This window comes from Falco cherrug, chromosome 1, assembly GCF_023634085.1.
Source record: "Falco cherrug isolate bFalChe1 chromosome 1, bFalChe1.pri, whole genome shotgun sequence".
NCBI lineage: Eukaryota > Metazoa > Chordata > Aves > Falconiformes > Falconidae > Falco > Falco cherrug.
The window spans coordinates 124,275,263-124,302,228 of NC_073697.1; the positions used below are offsets into that span (position 1 = coordinate 124,275,263).

At 35.7% G+C, this 26,966-nt stretch overlaps 1 protein-coding gene across 3 annotated transcripts in view; it reads left to right on the forward strand.

The window, feature by feature from the left end:
- CEP112 (centrosomal protein 112) overlaps nt 1–26,966 on the forward strand; it is a 171,832-nt gene that overhangs the window by 7,028 nt on the left and 137,838 nt on the right. For all 3 annotated transcript variants that reach the window (XM_055727580.1, XM_027808185.2, XM_027808186.2), the window contains 4 exons: nt 3,121–3,217; nt 5,683–5,757; nt 14,760–14,807; nt 14,948–15,025. In XM_055727580.1, coding sequence (XP_055583555.1) covers nt 3,121–3,217; nt 5,683–5,757; nt 14,760–14,807; nt 14,948–15,025 — 298 coding nt within the window. The remainder of the gene's footprint in view (nt 1–3,120; nt 3,218–5,682; nt 5,758–14,759; nt 14,808–14,947; nt 15,026–26,966) is intronic.

Genomic DNA, 26,966 nt, shown 5'->3' on the forward strand with positions numbered 1-26,966 from the left:
TCATACCAGCAGAAGCACGTAAATGGTATGGCATAAATTGCTGGTTTAAAGAAATCTGAAAGTGAAATTTAGCTGTATAGGTATGGCTGTGCTAGTGGGTACTCATACTGAGAATGGAGCTGTGTCTAAGGAAATTTGAATTTTGTTGGCAATTAGAAATTTTGATAGCTCTGTAGATTACATACATTAATCTTCATAGAAATGAAAAACTTGTTACATGTATGAGTTATGCAGGAAGAAATAGTGAAGGTAAATGTTTCAGCTGTTACATTTTGTAGAAATAGCTTTTTAAAAACTTATTTACAAGTGTCTATATTAAGATGTTGCTATACTCAACATATAGATCCTGTCTGTCTTTGTATTTACAGTTTTGAATGAGCTGTCAGTTTAAGATGTAAAATATTAATTTCAGGAATCTGCAGTTTGTAGAGAGAGTCAGCAGATGGTGATCTTGTTACATTAGACTTGTCTCTTTACTCAGAATGTGCATCAGGAAAATTGTATCAACAGGCATGTAATATATGTGGTTGGGTGAAAATTTTGCCTTCCAACCATGACTCAGTTCTTACAGATAGACTACAACGTTTTCTCAGGGTAAAATAGATAATGTCAGTGAGAAATGTTTGAGTAATTTTTTTGATGTTGTTTATCTCAAGATTCCCTCCTTTTAAAAAAAGCAAACAAATTGAGAAGTTCTTTTAGAAGTTATTTTTATCTTTCAGTACACAAACAACTTTACATAGAAAAGCCAAAATACTCATACAGAGAAGTATATCTGGCTAAATAAGAAGTAGATAGACAAACCTTACTTGCAAAAACTAGGACGTAAGTGAGTAAGACCAAGCCAGCTGGTGCCAGAAAGGTGCATCTTTATTTTGAAACATGAGAGAATTTGTTTTAGGAATGTGTAGTTTGGTTTGAACAGAAACCTGGTCTTTCTGACCCCATAGGAAAATTCTACTGTATGTTTATAGATAATGCCTGAAGAATATTGTTAAAGGTCAGTGTGTAGCTGTTTTGTACCAGGAGGAACCATTGAGTTTCCCTTACTTTGTTCCTAGTAGGAAATTATTTACTGATTTTTTATTAGCAGCAAATTGCTTCCTTCTTCCAGGCTAGCTCACTGTTTTGGCTGAAGCAGGGCTGTTGTCAAGACTCTGGTGGTTCCCCACTCACCTGTTGTGGGAGGAAAGAAAAAAACTTTGTAATTTCTGGAGCCTGACTTTGTATCAGCAGAAGGCTGGGAAAGGGAGTGAGTGGATAGTATATTCTTGATATGAGCAAAATTGTGGTCCATCCTTAATGGTTTTTCAAATTCTGTTTATAGAATAAAGCAAAGCAATTTCCTTTTCAGTTCCTCTTCAAAATAGCAAATACAGAACTAAGAATGTATCTAGACTTTCCCCTCATTTTGTTAATTTAGAAATATTGCAAGTAACTTGGGTTGGTTTGAATATTTATTGATATTCCTTAATCTCTTAATGATAGGGGCGTGGATTCTGTTTTCTTCCATTTTAAACAATTGAAACTTTATTGAATTTTTAGGTCATCTGAGTATTGTTCAGGAGAGTTGGCTGATGAAAGTGCAGATTTACTGACAGGCATTTGTCTCCTTTTAATGAAAGATAATTTTGTGTCAAATGAACACTTGGTAAGAAATGCATTATTTGGAATGCTAGAGATAGTCATTGCATTATATTTCTTTTGATCTTTTTTACTTCTGAGACTTTGCTTATCTGAAGTATTTACTGCTCTGTAACTGTTATTTTGCGTCCAGGTATGTTGTTGGTATTTGCTGGTGCTGGAAGGGAAGGTATGCTCCCAGTTGTTATATTTCACTGTTCCCTGCTGTTTTGATGAAAGCTGGGGCAGTGTGCTTCATGAACAGTTTGTGTTTGTCTTCCTAGAAGTGACTAGTTTGTATTGTACATCCAACAGTTGTCTTTCTGTTCATAAACACTTAATCCGTCTCTGTCTTTTTGGCATAACTTACTAATTTGCAGCCAGATGGAAGGAAAGAAAGGTATTTTAATGGTCTGATTTGATTTTAATACAATATAGCTAGTCATAGGAAGGTGAATGGATTAAGAGGATTTTTTTAATTACTTTGTGTGGATTTGACAGCGGAGTGTATGCCGAAGGGTGTTTTGCTACTGCTTTGGATCTTTTGCTATATCAACCTATTTAATAACCTTATTTTTATTTTATTTTGTTCCAGGCTGTTCTTTCCTTTCACTGTTCTGTAGTTGAGAAGTGTCTGTTGACCAGGTGCATCAGTGAAGGTTATCTTCACCTGTCTGCTATTCTTAATTTCCTTTTGTTCAAGTGTTTTATTTATGACAAAAGCTTTTCCAGAAAATCCCTGTTCTCTATTTTTCTCTATTGGACAGAGTACTTGTTCATGCTGTACTTGTATCCTGAGTTGTGGGCCTTTCTTTACCATCCCCCCGTACATACCACTGTAGTCCGTAAAATAGAGCTGAAATAAAATGCAACTAATGCAATCTTTATGACTTGTATCTTTGACATTTTACTCTGGCCTTTCAAGTCATCACTTTTCTATTGAGCTGTATGTGTAGTTCTTGTCCTTATCTTTGGGTTTGTATGTTATATGATATACCTTGATCTAACCTATTTTTTTGGTCTTCAGAGTCTTCTCCTCTATGATGTGGCCAAGCATCACCTGAATTCTTTTTTGTTCTCTGACTTGCTGGATTTTATCCTATGCTGTCTCATATGCTTAGCAATTTTGTTTCAAAAATATTCTCCTAGATCAGCCTTGTTGGCCAGCTTAGATGTATTCTAAAATTTGTTGGGAGATGTTGGATCATGTAGTAATAGAAATGCAGAAAATGCCTTTTAATATACTGTGATACACACAATATTGCTGGTGGTTTTGTTGGTGTGGGGTTTTTTGGGTATTGGTTTTTTTAATGGGATGCTTAACGCTTTTGTTTGCCTTTAACAATAATTTTTTCTTCTACTGTTTTTGATCTTTACATCTTGACAGTTATTCTCTTGTATATTTTCAAAGATTTTATTTTAAGATTAACATCCTTTGTGTGGCACAAGTTGTTGAAAATGATTTCTCTTTCTGCTTGCTTTTTTTTTTAATAACAGGGAAAGATTCAAGTACGATGGGAAGTCAGCATTAAGATCACATTCTATGAGTCCTCCTCGCCAGACAGATAGAGATAACCTAGCCACACCACTGTCTGTAAGATGCTTCTCCTTTTTGCCATAAAACTTGTTCTAGTTTCAATTAATTGTTTGTGTATATCCCTGTGAAGCTGTTACATCTAATTGCATGAGTCATGATCCCTGTGTACAAGTGCAGACATTTGGGAAGGAGATTTAGGAAGGACTAAAGCTCATCAAAATCTGCCCTCTGCCAGTGCAGGGGAAAAGAATTTCTTGTAGGATGCTCTCAATTCATCCTAATGGTTGACCTCTGTTTAGTGTAGTGTGTTTAATGTCTGCTGCATTGTTTTCCCTTAGGCTTGGCAAAACTGACTGTATTGACATCATCTTGTATTTTGCAATAGTAGATTAAAGAAAGCTGCATAGATGTCTTTGGCTCTGTTTAGTGATGGTTGACCTCTGAAAGAGTGAATTTTGGACAGTTCGTTTTATCAAACTTTCCACAACTAGCATTATGGCTGATGGAAGGACACTAAACAGACTTTATGTAAAACCCTTTTAGTCCAAAATATTTAATAACATTGTATGTGTAATTGCAGGCATTTAAACTGAAATTTACTCCTGACAAATATGTTATCAACTAGTATGCTGTTTTCCTTCACAAATGTGTACTGTAGCCTTGTAGTGTCTAGTCTTTATTATTGGAGAGGTCTGTCTCGTACGATTCTTTTACCACAACCAGTGCATCTGTAACAGCTCTCATTCCTCCCTGAAACACTGAATTTGCTGTATGTCTGTTGTAGGTCTGCCCACACTTATTTTTTGATTGTATCAGAGGAAGTTTAGAAATATTGCAGCTGGAAGTGGGCTGTTGACACCTGAGCAATTCATATAGATTATTCTTACCCTTCTTTACTGAGCACAATCAAGAATTTATGAGGACATGAAGTGCAAGTGGGTTAAACTGGAAGCTTGGTTGTGAGGTCTGTCTTTCAGAGGAAATTTGTGTTCTGCTATGCATTTGGAATAGAGAACTAGCAAGGGGATGCTTTGTTGTGGCAGGCTGCAAATGGTCTGTGGGCAAAAATCGAATGTCTCTGCTCTAGGCTCTGGTTGGTATGAATGTACTTGTGTGTCTTGGTTGTATATATACAAATGTAATTTTAAAAAGAAATGCCATCATGAAAAATAAAAAATAAAACAGATGCTGGATTTACTAAATTTCTCCTTATTGGTTTCCTGTTTGTTTTACTTAAAGAAATATTTTTTATGGAATGGTTATCGTAAAGAAAAGGATTTCCTTCATCTGAAACCTGGATTTGGGGCTTTAAAGTTTTTTTGGGTTTTTTTTGTTGGCGTGGTTTGTTGTTGGTGGCTTATTTTTTTTTTGTTGTTGTTGTTTTGCTTCGTTTTTGTTCCTGGCTCTGCCACAGGCTTCCAGGGCAGTATTAGACAAATCACTGCACTTCATTGTTCTTCAGCTCCATATACTGGATTCTGCTGGGATTACAGCTTTAAAAGGGCCTTTAAGTGAAATAATCCTCTCTAGCTTTGCCAAACAGTTTGATGGAAGTTTGGCTGGCTGGAACAAATAATATCTTGTTCTGTTGTCAGTGACGCACAGATGTTCTGGCATAATTCAGGCCCAGGTAAAGGAACAGGGAGTCTTTTAAGAAACATTAAGAACTGCTTCAACCAAGTGTTGATTAACTGAAGTCAAAGCTCCATTCACTATATGTTCATAACGAATGAGCAGTTTTAAAAAAGAGGTGCTTGCATGCCAATACACAAACCTCTTGCTGACAAAACTTGGTGAGACGAAGTAATTCATGCTTCATTGTTCTGTTTTTTTAAATAGCCTTATATCTCAGTTAAGGAAAACTTTCTATACCAGCTCCCCTACTTAATACATTAAATACAACCAGTAGTTACTGTTATCGTAGAGGAAAAACTTTCTTCTGAAAGACATAGCCTGGCGCAACAGTAACGACAGTCGTTACAGAATGTTGGAAATTCTTTCTGCAAAGAGGACCCCAGGCTTGAGCTGGGCAGGAGTTAGGCAGTCCTCCGCCTTGGCAGTACTAGCCACTGTAACTATCGCTGCCTTGCTGTGTTTTTTTGTTTTTGTTTTGGTTTTTTTTAAATTTATTTGAAGGCTGATCTCTGAATTCTGGATTAGCCCCACAAAGACACTGTTGAGATGGATCATTTCTAGAAAAAGTATGTTGCCTGAAGAACAAAGTATTTTGATTTTTGTGTAGTAAACTCACTCTTTGTAAAGGAGGCTGTTGCTTTGGAAATAAATAAAATAAAGAACAAAATTAAAGTGAGGAGGCAGGCTAATTTATCATCTGAATTCCTTTCTTAGCACAGTATCCTACTGGTAACTGAGCCATTTAGATTAAAGCTGTCAGAGGTATCGTGACACTACTAAGAAGTGCAGCATAGGCACGGCCAAGTCAATGAGAAGCTTTTTTTTTTTTTTTAGACTATATATCTGCCAACTCTTCTAATATTTTCTTTGACTTTTTTATGTTCCAGGACCATCGTCATAAAAAAACCAGTTCTTTGGATGACAGTGACCTTGAAGCACGTCTCAATAGTTGGAATCTTGGGGTAAAATAAACAGAGTACTTATTTATTGACCTGAAATGACAACTCCTCAATAATGTAGCCTGCATCTGAATTTAGTCAACAAAACTTTATGTAGGAATCCATCTTCTAGAAATGAATTGGTAAAGCTTGGAAAAATTAATGATGAATGCATGTCACTTTGAGAAGAAAATGTTAAAAATGCCTCATTTGTAAACAATAATAATCCTATTGTATTCAATATAGCTACTGATAGATCAAGCAAAATAACAATACCTGCTGGTCAAAACCAAGTGTCTTACTCTGGTAGAAATTCAGACTGTTTCGTGGTAACTCAACAACATAATTTTGTATTTATGCTTGTATAAGAGAAAGAAAAGCTTGCCTTTCTGTATTTTATTTTTTTTTTTTAAGGAATACATAATTTGCAAGCTATTAATACAACTTAACAGGTCTTTTTGTCAGAGTTTGGCTCCATTTGGAATTGTTCAAGAAGTCTTTCAGTGTGTTCACCCCTTTCCTTTTAATAATTAGAATCTTTAGACCAGCTTTGTGGCTTTTTCTCATGGAAAGAATAACATGTCTTTGCAAATGTTTTGCTGAGGAAAGAATCTACCTTTGTGGAAGCTTCTGCAGCACTTTGGCCCATGTTCTTGTTTGGCCTTGACTTTAGAATTTTTTTGTGAATATGGTACTTTTGCTACAATGCTGAGATTTTTTCCTGACTTTGATGCATCAAAACTAAAGTATCTGAAAGAGAATCTGCTGTGGATAGGATAAGGAGGAGTTCTTTCTTGGACATCTCAACAGCTTCAGAACTAGTGTTTATTGGATCTCAGCAAAAACTTAGAAGATACTTTCCCAAAGCTTTCCAAGTTTATATCTCGGAGGAATTTAATCTGTATTAAAATTTTTTAGGCTCTAAACCACTTTTGTAAAACACTGCTGTAAAATCAAATCTATTCTCAAGCTTTCATCTTTTCTTAGGATTTGAACACATCCTCTATATTTTTGGGCTGGTGAAACTCAAGAGGTAAATACAGTGAGGCAGTAAATACATTTTTAAAGGAGAGATGAAGAAATTGCTAGCTATGATTGATGCAAACCTGTGTTAATTTTCTTTGATGTTTGTACAAATTTAATACACGGGGCTTGATCTATGTGGTGTTTCTGAACAGCTAAATATTTTGGACCTAGACATATTAGATGACTTCAAATTTTATTTTAAGTCTACTATCCCCTTGGTTGTATTTTCTGTGGTATTGGTCCACAACAATATTAAGGTCACAGTGAAGTTCCATCTCTCTGTAGCTGTATTCTGCTGTATTTTTTCTGTCATGATGTTTTGTCTTTTTTTTAACCCTTTTGCTTGTACCACCAAATCTTTAACCTGTTTGATTAGGATTAATATCCTCTTAACAATTTAATTTTATGAAGATCACTTATTTTAATAAAGATTGTTCTTTCTTTTCTTTCTCATTTTCTGCTTACTCTCACAGGTTGAAAGCTCACTCAGTTGTGTTTGGGAGAGAGGGCAGCTGAAGTTAGGAGGGATGAGAGCTTGTTTCTAATGAAATACTTCAGCTTTGTTTTTTTAAACATAGTCATGTATTTTCATGTTGTCATTTTAATCAGTTACCAAATAATCTTCCTTCTTTCTACACTATTTCAGCCCAGAGGGATATGACAGCATTTGAAAATCTTGCCTATTACACCCAATGTTTTGCATTGATGGCTAACTTCTCTTCAGTAAAAACATAAATGTTAACTGTTTTGTGTCCTTGGTGTTTCTCGTGCCATTTTGGTGCCTCTTTGCATTCTAAATGCAAATTGCTTGCTTGCTTTGCTTCTGAGAGAGAAGGAAGTCTTGACCTTGAGACAATCCAGGAACTGCCTGACTGCTTTCTCCAAATTGAAGGTGGAGTTTAGTGAAAATGCTGGTCTGGGTGCATGGTATTGCTCTTTGGAACTCCGTGTCTTTTACAGGGTAATACAGGAACCACTTCTAGCGCTTCCAGAGTTAAACAAATGTGTGTTTTTAGGAACTGCAGTTTTGTAAGGTGGGGAGACTGGATCTTCAGAAAGCTTTTTGATAGCAGTCAACTCCAATTTGCAAAAGCACTGTGCAGGTGTCTTTCAGACAATGTGCAAGCAGTCACTTGCAGTTTCTATATGTTTGGGCTGCATAAATACCTGGATTATAAGTGCAGATAATTTTAATACTTTGAGCTCTTAAAGCTTAAGGGGGAAACTTGCTCATGGCCATTTTACAAATTGTTCCAATTGATGCTGACAAAGAATCTTTTTATATCCAACGTTCTTATATCAGTGTTGATCTGCCTACTTGCTTATCTCTTTAATTTTATTTGTTTTTTATTTCTTTTTCTAATTGAAATTCCAGTTTTCAATCACATTGTGTTGATAATGGATGGTTATTAAACTATGATGATCCTCCACTGATATGGGAGCTCTCTTGGATAACAAATTGGCTACCGTGACACATAAATCAGTTTTTCAAGTCTCCTCTCCAGGGATGGTAATTAAACAAGTCGCTAGTGAGAGACTTTGATTGCCTGATAAGACTTGTTGGGAGTTACTTGACAAAGAGGATTTGAGGTTGTAAAAGAGCGGTCTGTCAGCAGTTGCTGTTGAGCAGTGTTTCCTTGCTATGGATCACGGCCCCCAGTGGGTTCTCAAACGGTCATGAAGTGTTAAGTAGAGTTGCATGCTTACAGAAGAATATATAATTAAAAAAAAGAGCTTACTAAATGGTGGCAGCACGTCATAATCTGGAAGGTTTGAGTGTAAGATGTGACTATTATTTTAAGCATTTACATTGCTGTAGGAGCATCTCACTATCTTTTAATTGCTAGCCACATTTGCAGACCATTTTGAGAAACTTAAGTGATCCCACCTCAGATACAGAAGACCCTTGACCCAAAAGAATATTTCAGGAATGGGGAAAAGTTAGGAAATGCAGAACAGCTTTCACTTTCAACTGCCTACTCTAAAGAACAGTTGTTTTTAAAACGCTTTTCAAAATTTCTTTGGTGGTGGATTTTTTTATTTTTAGTTTTTCTTGTGTGTCAAGGAATAAATGTTGAATCGAGGTTGCTAGTCTGGCAGAGAATGTGTGCTTCCATACATTTTCTTTGCAGTGATGGTGACAGCTAATCCTAGGAATTTCAGACAAGTCCTTATACAAGGATTTTTGTCGGTAGCAATCCTTGAAATTTTAGGAAGCTATTTTTGTTTCAAGCAAATATATGTGGAGAATATGCTTTTATTCAAGAATCGGCAAGTATCTAGATAGGTGCTCTGCGTAAAGGTGAAAAAAGTTAACATCTTCCAGCTTGAGTTGTTGCTACACCTTCACTGTTCCAGTATAGTTTGTCTGGATTATAATGACCGTTATAAACTGCTTATCTTTTGGGCTTCTACTTTGATGTATTGTAAACTTCATTGTCTTCAAAGGTTGTGTATTTTTAAGGTCACAGACTGAATGTGTTTTCACTTTTTATTATATGCTTACATCAGTGGCTGAGATACTTTTATAATTAAAAGTATTGTAGAAAGTTTTGGGAAATAATTTTTATTATTTCTCTATTAAGCAGAGACGTCAAATCTTAGGAGACTGTAATATGGAGGCTTCAGATATCTGTTATTAGTAGTAATAACATTTTTTATGCAGGAAGTAAGACTGCTGCCTTACTTTGCAAATATTGTTGCTTCCCGTGAGTAATAAAATATTTTTTTCCATTTGCCTCGCAGCATTCCTGATTATCTCTATCAAACATTTTATTGTTCAAGTTCTTTAGATTCTAGTCATGCATGAATAAATGTTGGTTTCTTTTTTTTAAGTTGAGGTTTGATTGTGATAAATTTGCTTTTCATACATAGAATACTAATATAAGTAATTTAAAATACATTATAAAATGTGTGTTTCTTAGCTTTTATTGACTCTTATCTAAACTGATGTGGGCACTATCCTTTATTAAGTGTTCATTCCTTGAAGTTGCGTTTGCATTGTAGAAAATAAGAAATCCTATTGTGTTGCCATTCAAAGGGAAAAGTTTCAGAGCCAGGAGTTGAGCAGACAAATGCAAGTAATCTTTGGTTGTGTTGCCGCTTTGAACTTTCTTTGTCATTCCTTAGCTGTTTAGGGACAGCCTCAACTTCACATTAGTTATATCTCAAAAATAATAGAAATATTGTGAAATATATTTAATATCGGGAAAAGAAGCTTGCTGGATCGTGGAATTAAACTCGCTACACCCCTACTCCCCAACACCCTTCTTATTTTTTCCTCTTGTAGTTAAGCTTTTTAAACTGTAGACAAACATAATGTTTGGATAGAAAATTTTGTGTAAAGGAACAGCAATGAATTGAACCCCTGCATATTCTTACCTGACCTGCCTATATATATGTTTCATGATGCTTCTGATCCAGCTTTGTTTGTCATTGTAGCCAATTTTAGGTGTGACAAAGTAACTCTTTTAAACATCCCAGGAAATTCAGCACTTCCGTTTTAGGTAAAAAACATACAAAGAGATTGTACCCTCGCAAAGGGGGTTTTAATCAGGGAAAATGTAATTTTTCATCACCGGAATTCAGCCAGGACAAGAATTAACTGTTTAGCTTTTTCCAGCAGTGGTGTGGGGTCTTCATCCCTGGACCCTCAGGACTTGCCCAGAAGAATTTATCATGGGAAACGTTATTGCTTAGTAAAGGTTTAAGAGGACTTAGACCAAAGAAATTCTGTGGTCAGTGGCTGGCATTACATTCTCCTTTCTTGCAGAAATTACATATAACGCAGGGTTAAAGCAGACGCAAGCACAGAGAGTTCTTGGGTGGCTGCAGCAGCAGTGTATGGTATGCCTGTTTTGTGTACTTGGCTCACATCTGCCTGTGTCTTTCCAGTCTAGTTAAGCTCAACCATTTCTGTACAAACCATTTGATTATCTTTTGTTTGGTTTCTTAGTCTGTCTGCTTACTATAAACATACCTACTGTATATGTTGTGGTGTTGGAGGGCAGCAACACTGTAAAAACTTTCCCACAGTGAACTCCAAGTGATGTTGTGACTTCAAAAAATAAATTCAACTTCTATGCTGACAAACAATCTTCATGTGCTTTAATGTCCTTCCACTAAGACTGCAGAAGCAGCATTAAAGTGAACTTCCCTACAAATTATGATGTTAGATAAGAATGTCCTTACTCAAATTTCCTGAAGCTACTCAGCAGTTATTTCTGTAGGGAACATGCTAGCTGGGTTTGTTAGATTAAAGTAAGAATTTAGGGCAAGGTTCAGTTTAGTTGTTTACCATTTCAAAATCTTAAGTGTTCTTAACTCTTTCATGTGTGTGTTTTCCATCCTTGTTTTGAAAACAATCACATTCTCTCTTTGAAGAAGCTTAAGGGGGAATGTGCAACAAGTCTGCTGTTCCAAATGTGGTTTTTTTTCCCTGAATCTTAATACATACAACATACCTTCTGACTCTGTTACCGAACTGTAATAAGCTACAGTCATGCATTACTGAAGATAAGTGTACCTTGATAAACATCTTCCAAAGAACGAAATGCGACTTTGGAAGGGGTAGAATGGAAGCATAACATTAACGTTGTCATTGTGGTGGTATTTACTGTGTCAAAAGAGCAGAAGCTTTGGTATACATGACAGATACAAAGTTTTTGCACTATTTTCAGCCTGAGGGATGAAATGTAGTTGATGTCTGAGGATGAGTCTGGTGCAGGTACTTAGTGCTCAAAATTGTAAATTGTGCTTTTTCTGCACTGTTCTTGATTTTGGGGGAAACCATTTCAGCTCAGTTTACTTTTATCACTGCCTCACTCATTGCTTGCAGTGGTAGCTTATGAATTGTATACTGCAAAAATGTTTCATTTTGACTGCTGTAGGTGGTATTAAATAGAAACTGAAAATACTAAAGTTAAAAATTGCAGCTAATTTGCCTCCAATTCAGTTTTGGAATCTGTGTTTTTATGCAGACTTCTGCCATACCTCTTTCAATTTAGGAGGATAACTATATTTTCATGAAGTAGATAACTCCTCTTAAGTAATAGGGATCTCTTAGTGGGGATCTGATCACCCAAAGCCTTCCCAACTCTGGTTTATGAGGACTCAAGTACTAGAAGGTGACCATGCTAGTCCTCACAAATTGAAACATGGTTTGTTGTCGGTTTGACGGCATAATAGAACAGGAGAATCCAGAATCTTTTCTACAAAGAAATTCAAAATGCCATTTTTGTTAAGAAGTGGTATTTAGAAGTTAGAGTTCAATTCTAGTTCAAATAAAGATGTCTTTCATGATGACATTTATTTGGTTCATAGTCTTAAAAAAGCATGTGATTTACTGTTCTTCTCATGGCCGTCCTTCAGTTTCATACATATGTATTTTGGTTTGTCTTTGACCTTTTGCTTGTTATTTTTAAATTTGCATGTTTCTCATAAATACAAGCTTTTTTCTTTTTTGGGCATTCTTTATTGTGATATTCCCTCTTTAATGTGGTATAATTTTGAGAACAAGAAGTTTTGCAGAAGACCAGCATGAAAAGAATGAATGTTGAGGCATTAAATGTTTACAGATCAGTTTAAGTGGATATAATCCACAACAAGTAACAAAGTGGGAACATTTAACTTCAAAGCACATATGGCTGCTGTTACAAAATCAAAAAATGCAAGACTAAAGCCATACAAAGTATTAGAGACACATTTTCCTTCTTTCTCATAAACAAGTAAGATATACCTTAGCTTTTTACATTGGGTTTGAAATGAAGACTGTAAACATTTCACGGTCAGATAAAGTATTTGAATTAATTGCAAATATTTACAATGATCTTTAGCTTTAAAAAAGCAAAAGTAAAGGGTGACTGCATTCATTCTGCATAAGAGAGGGGGCTTTTGGAAAATAGTTATGCCTTTGAAATGTGGTTCTGCAGCCTTACCTGCTGGAATTCTGCGAAAGCTATTGGTGAAGGCTTTCCGAGTTACCTGCTGCTCTGTTTTCTGGGGAGCCAGATCAGGCGTCTGCCTTGAGCGTTTGGCAAGTTGCCTTTAGTGCTGGGCTATCTGTGCAGGTGGTGGTGAGGTGTGTGGGGGGCATGGGCAAGTAGGTGAAATGACCTAGAAGGAAGAGTAAAACCAGAGAATTATAGACAGAAAATACTCTTGCAGGTACGCATGTCGGACAAAGAAAATCCTCCTAATTTTTTCTGGTTTAGAATGTCTGTACTTTTGACTTCCTCCCTCTCTTGATTATTTATTTATCCCCCTCCACTGTTATCTATCTTCTGTGGTTAATGTCCTGTGATGTTCTCACTCCTGTATTCCTCTCCTCACCATTCTCCTCTTCTGTGTCCAAAATTATATTTTTTTTCTTTTTGCAGTAGGTTCATGCAGGATTCCTTTATTCACTCATGTCCACTCATGTTTTTTGTATGCCAGTCATTGTGGCGTAGTCAAAAAAAGACACCAAAACCCACTGAAATAAAAACAATCTAGGATGTTTTATATGAAAGGAAGTTTAATGCATGTGTTTTAGTGAAGTCATTGACAATAAAGAGGAATAGGTTATTTGTTAGATGACTGGTGTTCTTATACTTTCAGCTACAGTATTAAAATATTAGATAATACTATTCATTGAAATTGAATGTATATGTTAAATGTGAATACCTACAACTACTTTTGGGTGAAATATGACAACTCTTGCACAGCATATAGAAATCCTACATAACCTTTTAGGACAGGAAATGAATAATACTGTATCAAATTGAAATTTCAGAGGGATTAAGCCTCTTTTTCACTGATAAATTCAACACAAATTTATTTCATAGTACTGGGGAAGGTGCAAGCATTTGATAGATTGGCCTGCCTCATAGATCAATTTAATCTTAAAAAAAAAAAAGTAGACTAAATGTTGTAAGAAGTGAATTAGTCACATTCATATTCCAAATCTCACTGCCACATTTTACAAGATTATACCCTTGGAAGCTTTTCTTGGGTGTTACGCATTCTCTGTGATGTGATGTTTGAGCCTCATCGTCTGAGAAAATTAAAAAGATATAGCTGTCTGATAGAGGAAGTGGGTTGTGAACAATGTTTTGTATTCAGTTCTTAAAAATAGTGATTAAAAGAGCTGCTTTAATTATACAGTAGTGTTAATGAATTATTTCCGTATGTTTTGCCTCTATGACTTACATGTGTGGATATAGTTTCAATGCAGTCAAACTGTAGTTTTTCAAAAAGACTAGATGAAAATCACTGTAATCTGTAAATTTATTCTAGCTTTACACTGATTTAAATGAAAAATTATACAATAAAGCTGGAAATCTTTTGCATAAACTATCTATTTCACTGCCAAATTCTTTTAAAACATGCATTGATGGCATTTTTACAACCACTGAAGGGTTGTTTTTTTTTTGGGGGGGGGGGGGGGAAGGTGCGATTTTTGATCCATTTGCATTAGGAAACACTAAAATTTTAAAACTTGCTGAGTAGGTAATGTCCAACAGAATGATCTCTTACAAGGATTTTCTATTTCCATAACTTGTAAAAGGTGGCAGTATGTTATTGGACCTTTGCATTCTGCTGAGTGCTTTTCTTAAGGATTGCTGAAATGTTCTAAAGGAGAAAGAATTACGCCCTGGAAAATTGTGTGTTACTTGTAGGTTACAGACATGTATCTAGGGACAGTGCTATTTTGATTATTTGCAGATTAACTGTGTTTTAATAGATAAAACCTGCTTTCCACTAGAAAATTTGATTGAGCTGGTGTGTATGTCTGAAGGCATGCTTAAATCCCTTCTACTGTTGTTCTTTTGAGTTACGGTGTTATATATAAATATAGTTACTGTGTTAAGTGCATCCTTGCTGATACAGATTACCTCTCAAAGGATGCAACCAAAGTTGTCATTGCAAACTTTTATTAATACTTGGAGATATTTCTTAGTGTTGTAAGAAAAAATAAGGCATAACCGACCTGATTACTTTCTCTCTAACTTGTTTTTCAGTTAGAAAATCCAAGATACTTGCGAGAAAAACCGATGCCAATGTCTTTGGTAGGTGTTTATATTCCCTTGATATTTTATAAGAGTGAGAAAACATGCCTAATAATTTTCATTTCTGGTTGGGATTGATTTTACTTGGAGTTACTGCTTTGAACTTAATCAGTTGTTTTCAACTTGTTCTCATTCAATAGATGACACCCAAATTTGGCCTAGGAAAAAGTAGCACTTTCCGTGATGAACAGACACTATTTCGAATGCATGAAAAAGAGGTAAGATTCTTTTTGGTCTTTTTAGAAAAAGAAAATTACACCCAAATTAGTATTAGGGCATTTTCTTTGGAAATTAAGTATTCACAAAGCGGTTTGTTATAGCAGAAAATCTCATGTAAGAGAATTTTTGCTGAAGTGACAGGGCTTTTCATTAAATACTTAATGTATTTCCCAATTAGGGAATAAGACAGCCTTTCTGAACACATTTACTGTTCCTTTAAAGGAAATTTTAGTGTAGAAGAGTTTAAATTCTGGGAATTTTCCCAACTACCTTTAAACAGAAGCAATGAAACCCTTGATTTAGTGAGGATTTTTGTTTGCTTTCTATATACCATTAAAAATCTGCAGATCTAGACCTTGTTTCTATTAAGACCTATGTTATTTCTACATTTGCCTCATTTAGCTCCATTTCATTTTTATTCATATAGGGTTTTGTATTATTTCTTTTGAGTGTTGTTAATTGGTGAGATTACTGCCAAAGCGTGCCTAATCTGATTCTCTTATACTGTGTAATTTTGTTTTGAACATGTACAAAAGTAAAGTTTTGTGGTCATTTTCACCTTTGCCACAGCTTAAGGAAGTTGTATGCCTATGATACTTTTGTCGTAAACTACTCAGTTTCTCTAAAACATCAGTCATGAGATACAACTCAAACGCGCTATGTTTAGCACATAGATATTTCAGATTATTCTGAAACCATGTGAGCATTACTTTTGTGTGTGTGTGTACAATCAGTTAATCAATACTCTGGTAGACCAAGCTTCAGGAAAGGAAATTCAGTTATGTATTAGGAAAATGAATCAACCCCCCCACCAACCACCAAACAAAAAACCAAATCAAAGCAAAAAAGCCCCAACAAACCAAATCCCACCCCTTCTCTCTTTGCCCTTCAAATTTCTGTTTTCATCCGTAAGCTCTTGGAAAATCGAGGCATATGTAAACGGTTCCCAAGCTATGGACATGGACTTCGACCTACACAGGGCTCCAAATACGTACGAGTGGGAAAGGAGGGGGCATCATCTACAAGCCATGAAACTGTCTCTCCTTTTACTTGGGTGGTTGTAAGAACAGTTATGAGTTAGAACTGTCCTGAAGTTATTTTCAAGACACTTCAGAAGAAGTCTTTAACTGAGATACAGGGGAGGGTAAATTGTTCTGCAGATACTTCCATTGTCAATGAAGTAATGTATATGACAGTCTGCTTTATGTTGCTAGCTGGCGGCCTGGTTTGGTGTTTAAACAAGCAGCCTGATACGGCAGTTGCACAATACATGTGCCTTTCACTCTCTCTGCTCTGCTCTAATATTGACTGTTCTTTTGTATTGACAATATTCAAACCACCATTGCCTCAGGATGATGCAAGGTTTCATAAGATGTGAAAATAGACCAAAAAATAAATAAATTGAAAGCACAATGTTGTCATTTAAATAATATTTTCAAATTAAATAAACAGGAATGCATGCCAAGTAGCCACAGAAACTACTCAACGAATACTTTGCTAGTTCAGTGGAAAATCCTCTAAACCACATAGTAAAAATCCAGTACTCTTTGCTAATGGTACTCAACTGTGGGCTGGTTTAAACTGGAAAGGTTATAGACAGTATTTCACAATCACCATGTGTGTGCTATTAAGTAGAGAACTTAAATGTGTTTTCATCTTATTCTGTTTGTGAAGCTCAATTAAGAGTAAAGCCTTTTCATTTATAGAATGTAAATGTATTAGCAGAAAAATAGTGCTGTACAAAAGAGTTTTGGTAAACCCTTAACTGTTTTCAACCGCTTTGTAGTAGAATGGGAGAACATAAAATAGGATAACTGTGGGTTTCTGCTTTTAACCTTTAGACCTTTGTTCATAAACCATTCCTGCACCTGTTTTGATTCTGTAATGCTAAACACATGGCTCTTTTCAATGATAACCACATCACAGATTTATGAAAATGTGAATATCATCAGGCATTGGTTTTTAGTCGGATTTTCCCTGAATACTTCTGACATGGATTAAACCGTTTGGGAAACTGTCATTACTGAAATACAAGTTCAGACCAGGAAGATGCAACAAAACAGGGATGTATCAGTTTTCAGCAGTACAGCAAAACAGAACAGATGGCATGACTGGCTTATCTTGATAAATAGGAAAAAGTGTCCCTTTGAACTTCACCTTTGGTCATCCTGAATGCCACCCAATACTCCATGGAGCATAGGAGGGGGGAAAGAAATAGTTCTTATTTGTGATTTTTCAGAAAAACAGAACCAATGCATTTTCATGGATTGAGTACCAGAAGTAAGATGAAAGAAGTGATTTTTTTTAATGTATTCCCAAATGCTGTCTTTTAAGATGCAGCCTTTTTAAAAAACTATTTAGAACCTTTATCATCTTAATCTTTATTTATGTTTTTCTCCTTTTTTTTGTGAACACTCTCATTTGCTGCGTGACATAAATTTTGTTTATAAAGACTATCAAGCTGTGTATGTAGTTTTACTACACCAGAAGTGTTGGGATCTAGTGATATATTAATGTTAAGATAAAATCAGCATGCTAAAGTGATGATGTTATAGTTAAGTCTTGGTCTGGCTAGAAGTGTTCTGAATTTAAGGTGTTGAAAGCAGCAGATTTACTGTGCTTCTCACTTATCTGGCAAGAGATAGTAACTTGAAATGGAGAGAATTGCATAAGGGCTGTGATTCAGATTTTCCCCAAAAGGGACCATACGTAAAATGTAGAGGAAAGAATGCAGGGGGGAAAAGTAAGTTGTGGAACTTGGGACGGAGAGTGAATAACATTTGCTGGAAAAGAGGTGGGATTTTAGGGGAAGAAAAAACCCAAATACTTGAACATAAAAATATGTGTCCCGGCAGTTAGGAGGAGAATGGTGATCAGTGAGCATTGCCCTTTTGGATTTGATTTCTTCCTCTTAATTGCTCTCTTCTATAACAAAGTATTTAAATGCATAAATGTTTCATGCATGCCAAATTAAAAGCAATAAATAAAACTAATATGGAGACAGTATCCTAAAAGTAGGACTACTGTAATTAAAGTTAAAATTAATTTTTACCAGTGTTAAAACTAACATTGTGCTTTTAGCTACATCATGGATTTGATATTTTTCCTCACTGAAAACAGCTATTTTGTTCACATCTTCCAAGAACATTAACAAAATATATCAATATTATTCTCTTCTGTATTGTAATAGAAGAAAAGTGTTTGTGTGCTAATGTGTATGTATGTCTCTAGAGTTTAAATCTGCTTGCTAGATGGATATAGATACATATGTGCATCGAACTAGGAAAGCTGAATATAGCTAAAGGAACATACTTAGGCATGTAATGGGGCTGGTGGTCCTGTTTATGCCTTTTAAACTCCAAGGTATTTACTAATAATGAAAGTGTTTTTGATGGACTTTCTGGAAGCATTTGAGTTCCAAAGGTATCTGTAGGTGGGCCCAAAACTTGACTCTTAAAATAACTGGACCTGTGTGTGTTGGAATTTTTTTTTTCATCCGATCCCTCTGTTCTTCACTTCCACTTCTCTTCCTTTACTGTTCCCCTTCTTTTGTCATCCTGTTAATCCAGAACTGTTCCTGTCATACTTCTGCTCAGAAATGTCTTGCTGTTTTCCAAGGAGTAAGAATTGTTAAGTTTTTTAATTCTGGTGAATATTCTTGTTAAAATGTAGGAATGTATGTTGACTCCTGTTCACACAGGTGTGTCCCGTGGGAAGGGACAAGAAAATGCAAAAAGGCAGATATGACATTATTACTTTCATCTTGATTTTTCACTTTTCCGTAACTTTTTTTCTTATGACAACTTGGTTCTGAAAATACTGGTTTTATTCCCTTAAAAATATTCCAAGCCGTGTGTGTTGTGAACTTGACTATTATCTGGTTCATTTGAATTTTCTCCTTTTATCCACAAATCCGATGTCTAGTTTGAATGTGGTGTCTGATTTATATTGAGAATTCAGTTGTAAACTGATTCTCACCACCGAGTAATTGTTCTGAATAGGAATCTGTTAGTTCATGTTTTAAAAACTCAGCAATCTTGACTTCTGTTAGCATGATTCTTGGCTGATTAATGTCCTGTTCCTAAGAACATATGCAAGTTGTCCATTGTCTTCCGTGTGAGGAAATTGCATCCTGTCTTGCTTTGATAACTCTTCAGAATGTAACGTAATAAACCCCAAACTTTATTTTATTGCTAGACTGGTGTGAGACATACAGTCTGTGTCAGGATGAGACATGTTTTCATAAACTGGCTTGTGATTTATAATTCCCAATACTAATTGGTCTGGTCGTGGAGATAGATATGTACATGTACAGTTATTTTTTTTTGCAATATTTTGTGAACTATGTCTTTAATTATTGCACATATGTGCTAGAGACATTGAGAAAGATCAAAGAGGTAGGTTAGCAATTCAAACTAGTGTTTTAACCAGTTGACTGTCCAGATGGTTGCCAAGCAGCTGGGAATTAATCTTTTGCTGCATGATTAATCTCTACCTCAAAGTGTCTGTCTGTCTCTCAAAAAAAAGAAATTTTTTTGTGTGGTTTTTTGGGTTTGTTTGTGGTTTTTTTTAAACCATGTATAGATCCTGGTTTTTAAGGGAGAAAAGGTATTGACTAGGAAAAGTAGGTACTATCCACTGTTATTGCTGCATGTTGCACTTGTGAAATAAAGGTAGGAGTACAGTTTTAATGTCTGTTTCAGGAGATCCTGAAATGAGTGTAAAAAGTTCAGTAGCTGCTGAAATAAAACATATTAAAAAAAGAATAACACTGGGGAGAGAAAGTAGGTGTTTTTGACTGTATACAGACTCATTTACTTCACTGGACTTGCACTGTATGTAGTAATACAAAGTTTTCAAGTAGTGTCTACTCTTCTGTTATACTCGGGTTTTACTAACTGCCTTTGAAATCTGTATGATTTCTGCACGTTTGCAAGGTTTATCTGGGTTCAGTTTTCAGTGCTGGCAATTGAAGAGATGTTTTGTTGCGTTTTTGAGCAGTCTTTTGAGAAATTGCATCTAATAAGTTATTACCACATGTAAGCTTTCACAATTTCTAAACATATTTTGAACTTATTTTGGTACTTACTGGTGTCAGTCTCTGCTACTAGTGGCAGACATGTTTGTTATGTACGGAAGTGGGGCACTTGCCACTCCAAATAAAGCTGTTTTGTAATATATTGTGCTGTGGTGCTAATATGCATGCTATGTTTACTAGCTATATAAAATATCCTTTAGAGTGAAAATACCATTTCAAGCTATTGCAGTTGTTGGGATACAAACTGTATGTTATTCTCCCTATTCCCACTACCCCCAACTTGGAAATCTGTGAAAAATACCTTGTTGTCTCTTGAAAGAGACTAATGACATTTACATATGAATGAGAACAATTGTCCATTCAATTATTTTTCTGTATACAACAAATGTCTATTAATGTTCTGTGTCATTTGAAAAGTCAGACTTTTTCTTGATGGGGGAAGTCTGGTATGATTTGATTTAGGACAAAGCCTTTCATTTTTAGTGGCTATAAAAATGGGGCAATATCATATTAATTTTTTACTTAAGTGAATATCTAGTTTCACTTCAAAGAGTACTCTGTAAAAATGTTGTAACTGGAAGTAGCAGTTGTAGTGTTTTTAAAGAGCAAAGATACAAAGAAGGTTAGATCTGTGGAGAGAAGTATAAATGTTTGTTAGGTCAAATAATATAGTCCAGATCATAAACATAGACTTTTGTGGAAGGACCTTTGAATCTGGGCAAAATGCCATGTTTATAAAAGGTCTTTTTACATTCTAATTTCTGGCTTGCACGTTTCACTTGTTTGATACTGCTTTTCTTTCAGTCAATCTCTGGTTTGTCTGGACTGTAAGCTCTTTGCAACAGAGACTTTACCAGATATTTATTTCACTTTAGGCATTGCGTTGAATAAAAATGTTGATGATATTCAATGCAGAATTTGGAGCAGTTATTGATTACTGTTTCAAAATGTAGTTAGAAATATTTTTTTTTATTTCTGCGTTACACTCGGAGGGATGAGTACAAAACATCAGGCAAAAAACCCCCGATGTTAATGTGAATTCCAGATGGAAGACCTGCTTTTATTGTGTGTAATGTTCCACTAGGAAAAATATTATTTATGACTTCCTTTAATTTATAGGATGTGTTCTTGAAGTCCAATAGAACCTTGGAAATTTCAATCATGTGAAACCAGCTAGGTGGCAAAATTATACACCGCCATCCCCACCCCACCCTCTCTGGACATTTTTGGGAAATGTCTGCATCCAAAACAGTGAGAAATAATGATCTTTGATACTTAAAAGAATCTCCTTTGCATATCATAAAAATCCTTCATGTCAAAAACTCAAAAGAATAGTTCTTTATTGTATAGACCCCCATTTATGAAGGGGACCAAGCTGAAGCTCAGGGAGATGCAGCAGGTACCCCTTTGGGACCTGCAGCTCCTCTTGAAATCTTAACCTGTGAAGAAAAGCAATCTTCTCAATGATGTATTTTATTTTGTTCTCAACAAGATGTTCATCCTTATACCTTGCTTGTTTGTAAGGAGTTTTGGTAGGTCTGCAAGACTGTCTGTAGAGCTACGTTGCTTTACCTTGGCACAGCTTACATCTTTGGGTTTTAGCCTTCCTGGAATTTAGTGAAGTGTTACACACAAGGTCATCCACATCATGTCTGTCTTGTGCTTTGTTCAAGTCTTGAGACTTTTTCACCTGGTATCCCTCAGGAGGGTTTATTCTAAGTGGTTTAAGTGAACAACACAGGCTTGATGGTCTTAATTCTTCTCGAAAGTAATTTTGCCTCTTACCTGTCTTTTAGACTTCGAGTAAAGCTGGCTAAACTCTCCTGCACCGTGTGCTCCTGGAACAGGCTGCACTTGCAGGGAAATCAAACCTGCTCGTGCTTTTAAGACCTGTGGTCACATTTGATACTTTTGTCATGATACACACATTTCATTGTGCTATAGGCCCAGAACATCAATAAGTCTTCTCTCCTAATGTACTTTGCCTGTTTTAATTGTGAAGATTTTCCAGCTCTTGGAAGTCGTGAGAAGGGAAGATGATCACCACATTCATCCATGTGTGAAAGATGAAGTGTATTTCTGAATGAGTCTTACATGGTTTACCCTTTTTGCTTTCTTTTCATATTATAATGCATTTCTCTCTTCAGTTAAAAACACTTCAGGGGTAGATGCTGATCTTTAGAATTGTTTGAGTAAGTATGTAGAAGCTGCTCATTAAATATGAGATGTGTTGTTAAGTTCTGTATTGCGTGACAGACATCTGAATGCAATGAAGCTGGAAGCGAACAGTGTTTTTTCCACATACTGTAAACTAAGCGCAAGTTTTTCAGCAGTTCAGTTTGAAAATGGAAGATTAGTTCCAATGTGATTCAATTTTATACTTAATGTAGAGACTTCTGTTCTAATAAATTGTTATAAAATATGTTTCCTTTTTTTCATGCCATTGAGTTTATGATATTTTGGTGGTTATTCTGACTCTTAAATTGTTCTGAATGTTAGAAGTATGACTATACCTCAAAACTAATCTTAAAAACTTTTGAGGATACAGTCTAAGATACAGAAATAACACAGTGAAAAAAGATAGCTTGTTAATTATGATGTGAGATAGACTATTCCAGATTATTTTGTCTGAAGTCAGCATGTCTTTATGTATAATAAATCTTGAATGTTTCTCAAGTACAGTATCTCCTGCCTTGGCTTGCCTGTATTGTTTAAAACACTATTGTTTATTGTTTATAAATTAGTGATATTTATTTTTTTTAACCCTGGATGCGAAAGTTGAGTAAACATGATGGGTAGAAAGTTCTACTTGTTTGTTGTTTTTGTGGGGGGTTTATTTGGGTTTTTTGTTTGGTTGTTTTTTTAAGAAACCTTTTTCTTTTAAGAAAATATCAAAGCTTTGTATTGTGCACTGATTTCTTTTAGCAGCTGCATAACACCAAGACAAATAAGTTTTGTTATATATTGTAAGATGTACGAGTCATTGTTCTACATTGTTAGTTTGACTTTGAAGTTCTCGTTTATGGTTTACATCCTTCTCCCCCTTCCTCGCTTCCTCCCTCCCTCCCCCGTATATTCATAGACTTGGAAAAAAATCTGGCAAGCAACAAGTACTGTTTTGTCGAATATCCAAAAAAACTCTCTGATGGATGTTAAACCTTCAAGATGCCACCTCTGGCCTAAGGGTGATCCCTGTAATGAAGACAAGTGAATAGGGATCAGTAGTTCAAAGCTATCTCCAATTAATATTGTTAGTCTCCTTATTGATTTACTTTTAAATCAGGTATTTAAATATTTCTACAAATTTTTTGTAAGTGGTGACAAGATGAATGCTTGTCTTGTCATGAAAACCTGAAGTATCACTCCCCCCCCCCGCCCCCCAAAGATTTATGACACTTACAGGTTAGATTTTGACAGTTATGATTTAAAGTTTTGTAGCACTTAACCTGTGCTATTAAAATATAGGACAGTGATAGAAGGAAACCTCATTTTCAGGTAACTATTTGCTGGTTTTGGTGGTGTGGGGTTTTTTTTGAAATTCGGAAGAAAGTGTGACTAGGCACATAAAAGCAGTTCTGTTGATACCACCCTCCATGGCTTTAAATAACAGGGACAGCACAGATGTTTGACATCAGTATTGTTTACATGGCCTTAGGGTTTAATTGCCTCATACTCTTTGTAAGGAGAATAAACAATGACAGAAATCCAAAGGAATGATGCTCAGGCAACAGCAATGGCTGCGTTTCATACCTAGTTGCAGACTGCTCAACTACAGCTAAAATTGCTAAATTGCTATACTTTTTTTTTTTGTCTGAATGGTCATGTGCCATAAATTTCATGTTTTCTGCTACCTTTTAACTGGTAATAAATTGTATTAAAACTGATGAGCATGAGTGCAGTTAATTGCTTCTAACAAGGTGAATGACTTTATGAAGTTGTTTTCATCTATTTTCTCTAAAACTTACAAAGGTCTTTGATACTGTTGTAGCAGATTTTGTTTGTCAATATGTGTTTAATAAATAAAGTAAAGCCGAAGTGCAAAGGGCTCTTCGTAGAAGAGTAGCGCACAAGGTTACAAAACAGGAAATAGAGACTAACTTAGCAAATGAGGTTTGACATTTGGTAACTACAGATATGCAGTTGACACAGTTTGGTATGGTTTTAATTTGAAAGATACTCCTTTATTGAAATTAGTACTTAATAATGTGTTTAAACTTTGAAGGGGAAGGGGAGAAGTTTCACTCCCAGTTGTGAAGGGATGAGCCCATTTGCTTCATCCCCAGCCTTAATGATATCACTTTAAAAAATGTGTTTACATGACTCAGTTTTTTTTATCTACTTATGCGGTGAGATTGGAAGTCTGCCTTACACAAAGGGTCGGTCAAAAAGCAGATTTATAAATGAAACCAGTGCTCCAAGCTTTGCAGTAGGACTTTGGTTGTCCTTGTGCTTTCTGGCTTTTCCAGCAGTTTCTCACAGAAGAAATTCTAAGTGTAAGATTTTTAAACCAATATGTCTTTATTTTTACAGCAAATGCTCAAGTTAACACTTCCAGAAGTTGTGATGAAAGATACCTGTGTGTCTTGGAACTGTGTACCATTATAAAATTAAAATGCTGTTGGAGATTTTTTTGTTTTATTGTATTTTTTACCAGTTACTCATTATAAATACAGCTTTCTTTGTAAGACTAGCTGAAAACTCCACATGCGCATCAACTATTGAATTTCAAACACTTGAATTCAGGATTTCAGAAAGTTTATAGAAGTTGAGGACCTTGAATGCTTCTCAAGGTATCACCTTTTCAGCCCTCAACTGAGGAGGAATTGGTCTTTGTGATTTTCCAAATAAGAGAGAGTTTTCTTTTTGGTCTTAGTTTTAATATTCAAAGTAATCTATTTTGTTATTAGTGTTTGCTGTCATTAAGAGCTGTCTTTTGTGTCTTGGACATGTTTTTCACATTTGTTGTTGTGTTGCAGCTAGCTCTCCTTTTTGGAAATTAGTCTAAATTCTGTGAAATTGTGACACCTGTTCTACTGGAAGTAATGCAATGCATTCATGAACTAGAATTGATGAAAACTGGTGCAAATGCAAGAATGGTGTTAAGTGGGAGATTAATGACGAGAAGTGGGAGCCAACTTTCAAGTACAGGGATTTCCACTGTCAACCTGTGGGAAAACAGCCACGTGCCAGAGAACAATCACTCTCACTAGAAAATATATGTCTGTATTTAATGCAAGACAAATTTTAGATTTTGATTTATTTTTACGTTCTTTCAACGTACAGATTAATGACATGTAGACCAGATCTCAGCTGATGCAAACTGCCAAGGATTAATTTACATCAGCTGAGACATTCTCACTTTATTAATGAGTTTTAAATGCAATATGTTTGTGTGGATCAAATGGCTATGTGATTGCAATAGCTATACATCAGTAATTCATAAGTTTTAATGTAATTCCAGTCGATTGGAGTCTCTTTCATGTTTAGTTTCTGGTATTTGTGTTTTGACAAACCCTTCATATTTATTTATGGAATGCTCACACACTGTCTATCTGGAAGTGGATTACTGCGCACTTTTTTTTTTAAATCAACACATTTATCACCTGGTACTAAGATTTCATTCTGTAACGTCACTTTGTTGGAAGGATTTATGTATGGTTTTTCTTTTTTTTTTAATATATACTATGTGTATATTTCATGAGTAGAACGTGCTTTTGTATCATGAGGCTTATTTTTGGATGGTAGACGGCTGACAGCTGAGAACACTATTTATTTTCTTTGGATTAATTGTAAGTCTTAACCTTTTTTTTTCCCTGGTAATTTGCATAAGTCTACCTATTTAGGCTATGGGGAAATAGCCTGTTGTATGTGGTGTAATAAGCAGGTGGGTACTTTGGATATCAGTGATCTGGAAACTGGAAGAATTTGCTGCTGCTTTTTTCAGTTCTTGGGGAGTCTTCCGTATTTACTGCACAGCATTTTGCATTTTCGAGTTGATTTGGATTTTTGTAGCTCACATTTTCAAGTCACAGTAAACAAATATGTAAGACAAAGTAATCACATAAAAGAAATCAATGATTTGCATGTGTTTATTGTTTGTGTATGTTAGATAAAGAATCATGCTTGAATGACTGCTTTAGGTAAGTCAAAGGAATTAAAGGCAGAATGAATGGTGCTTGTTGGCTGCTTTAGAATGTGTTGGTATTTGAGGGAATTAAAAGGCAGCTTCTTACTGAGCTAAACAGAACGGGAGAACTGGAGGTAGCTGGATGGTGACGGGAGGCCAGTGTCCAGCTCCAAGGGGACTCACCTCAGCACCGTGAGCTCTTAGAAAAAAAATTTCTGTTGACAGCAGACCACAAGTCATCTTCTGGTGAGGTCTTGGTGGTCCCACGTCAGTGATTCTGGTCTGCCCTTTATAGGGTGAAGGGGGGTCGTGGGGCTGCTTGGCTGTGCGCTTTGGCTCTGAGCAGCAGGAGCATCATGTGTGGATGTGGAATAGCCTGAGCCTGAACTCGAGGTGTCACTTCTGTCATTTACAAGACTGAGAAACACGAAATACCTATCGCATTTGCAGAGTCCTGAGGACAGTCTCCAATGGCGTAGTGAAAATATGCAAGGGATGTAAAGATACTTTAAAGGTGAAAATGTAGACTCTAAATAAGAATTGGCAATGTGTGAGCGTGTCACAGGGGTTCAAGTATGCTACTTGGAACAAACAAAAGCAGAAGTAGGAAATGTATTTTAGCAATCCAATTCAGCAGTATATCCTTAATCCCATTATAAGTAACCTTTCAAAGGAAATGTGTTTATAATGTGAACTCTATGAATAATAGAAAACAAACAAAAATAAACATGCATCTGGGCTAACGGACATTCTTTGTATAAATGTAACACCTGCC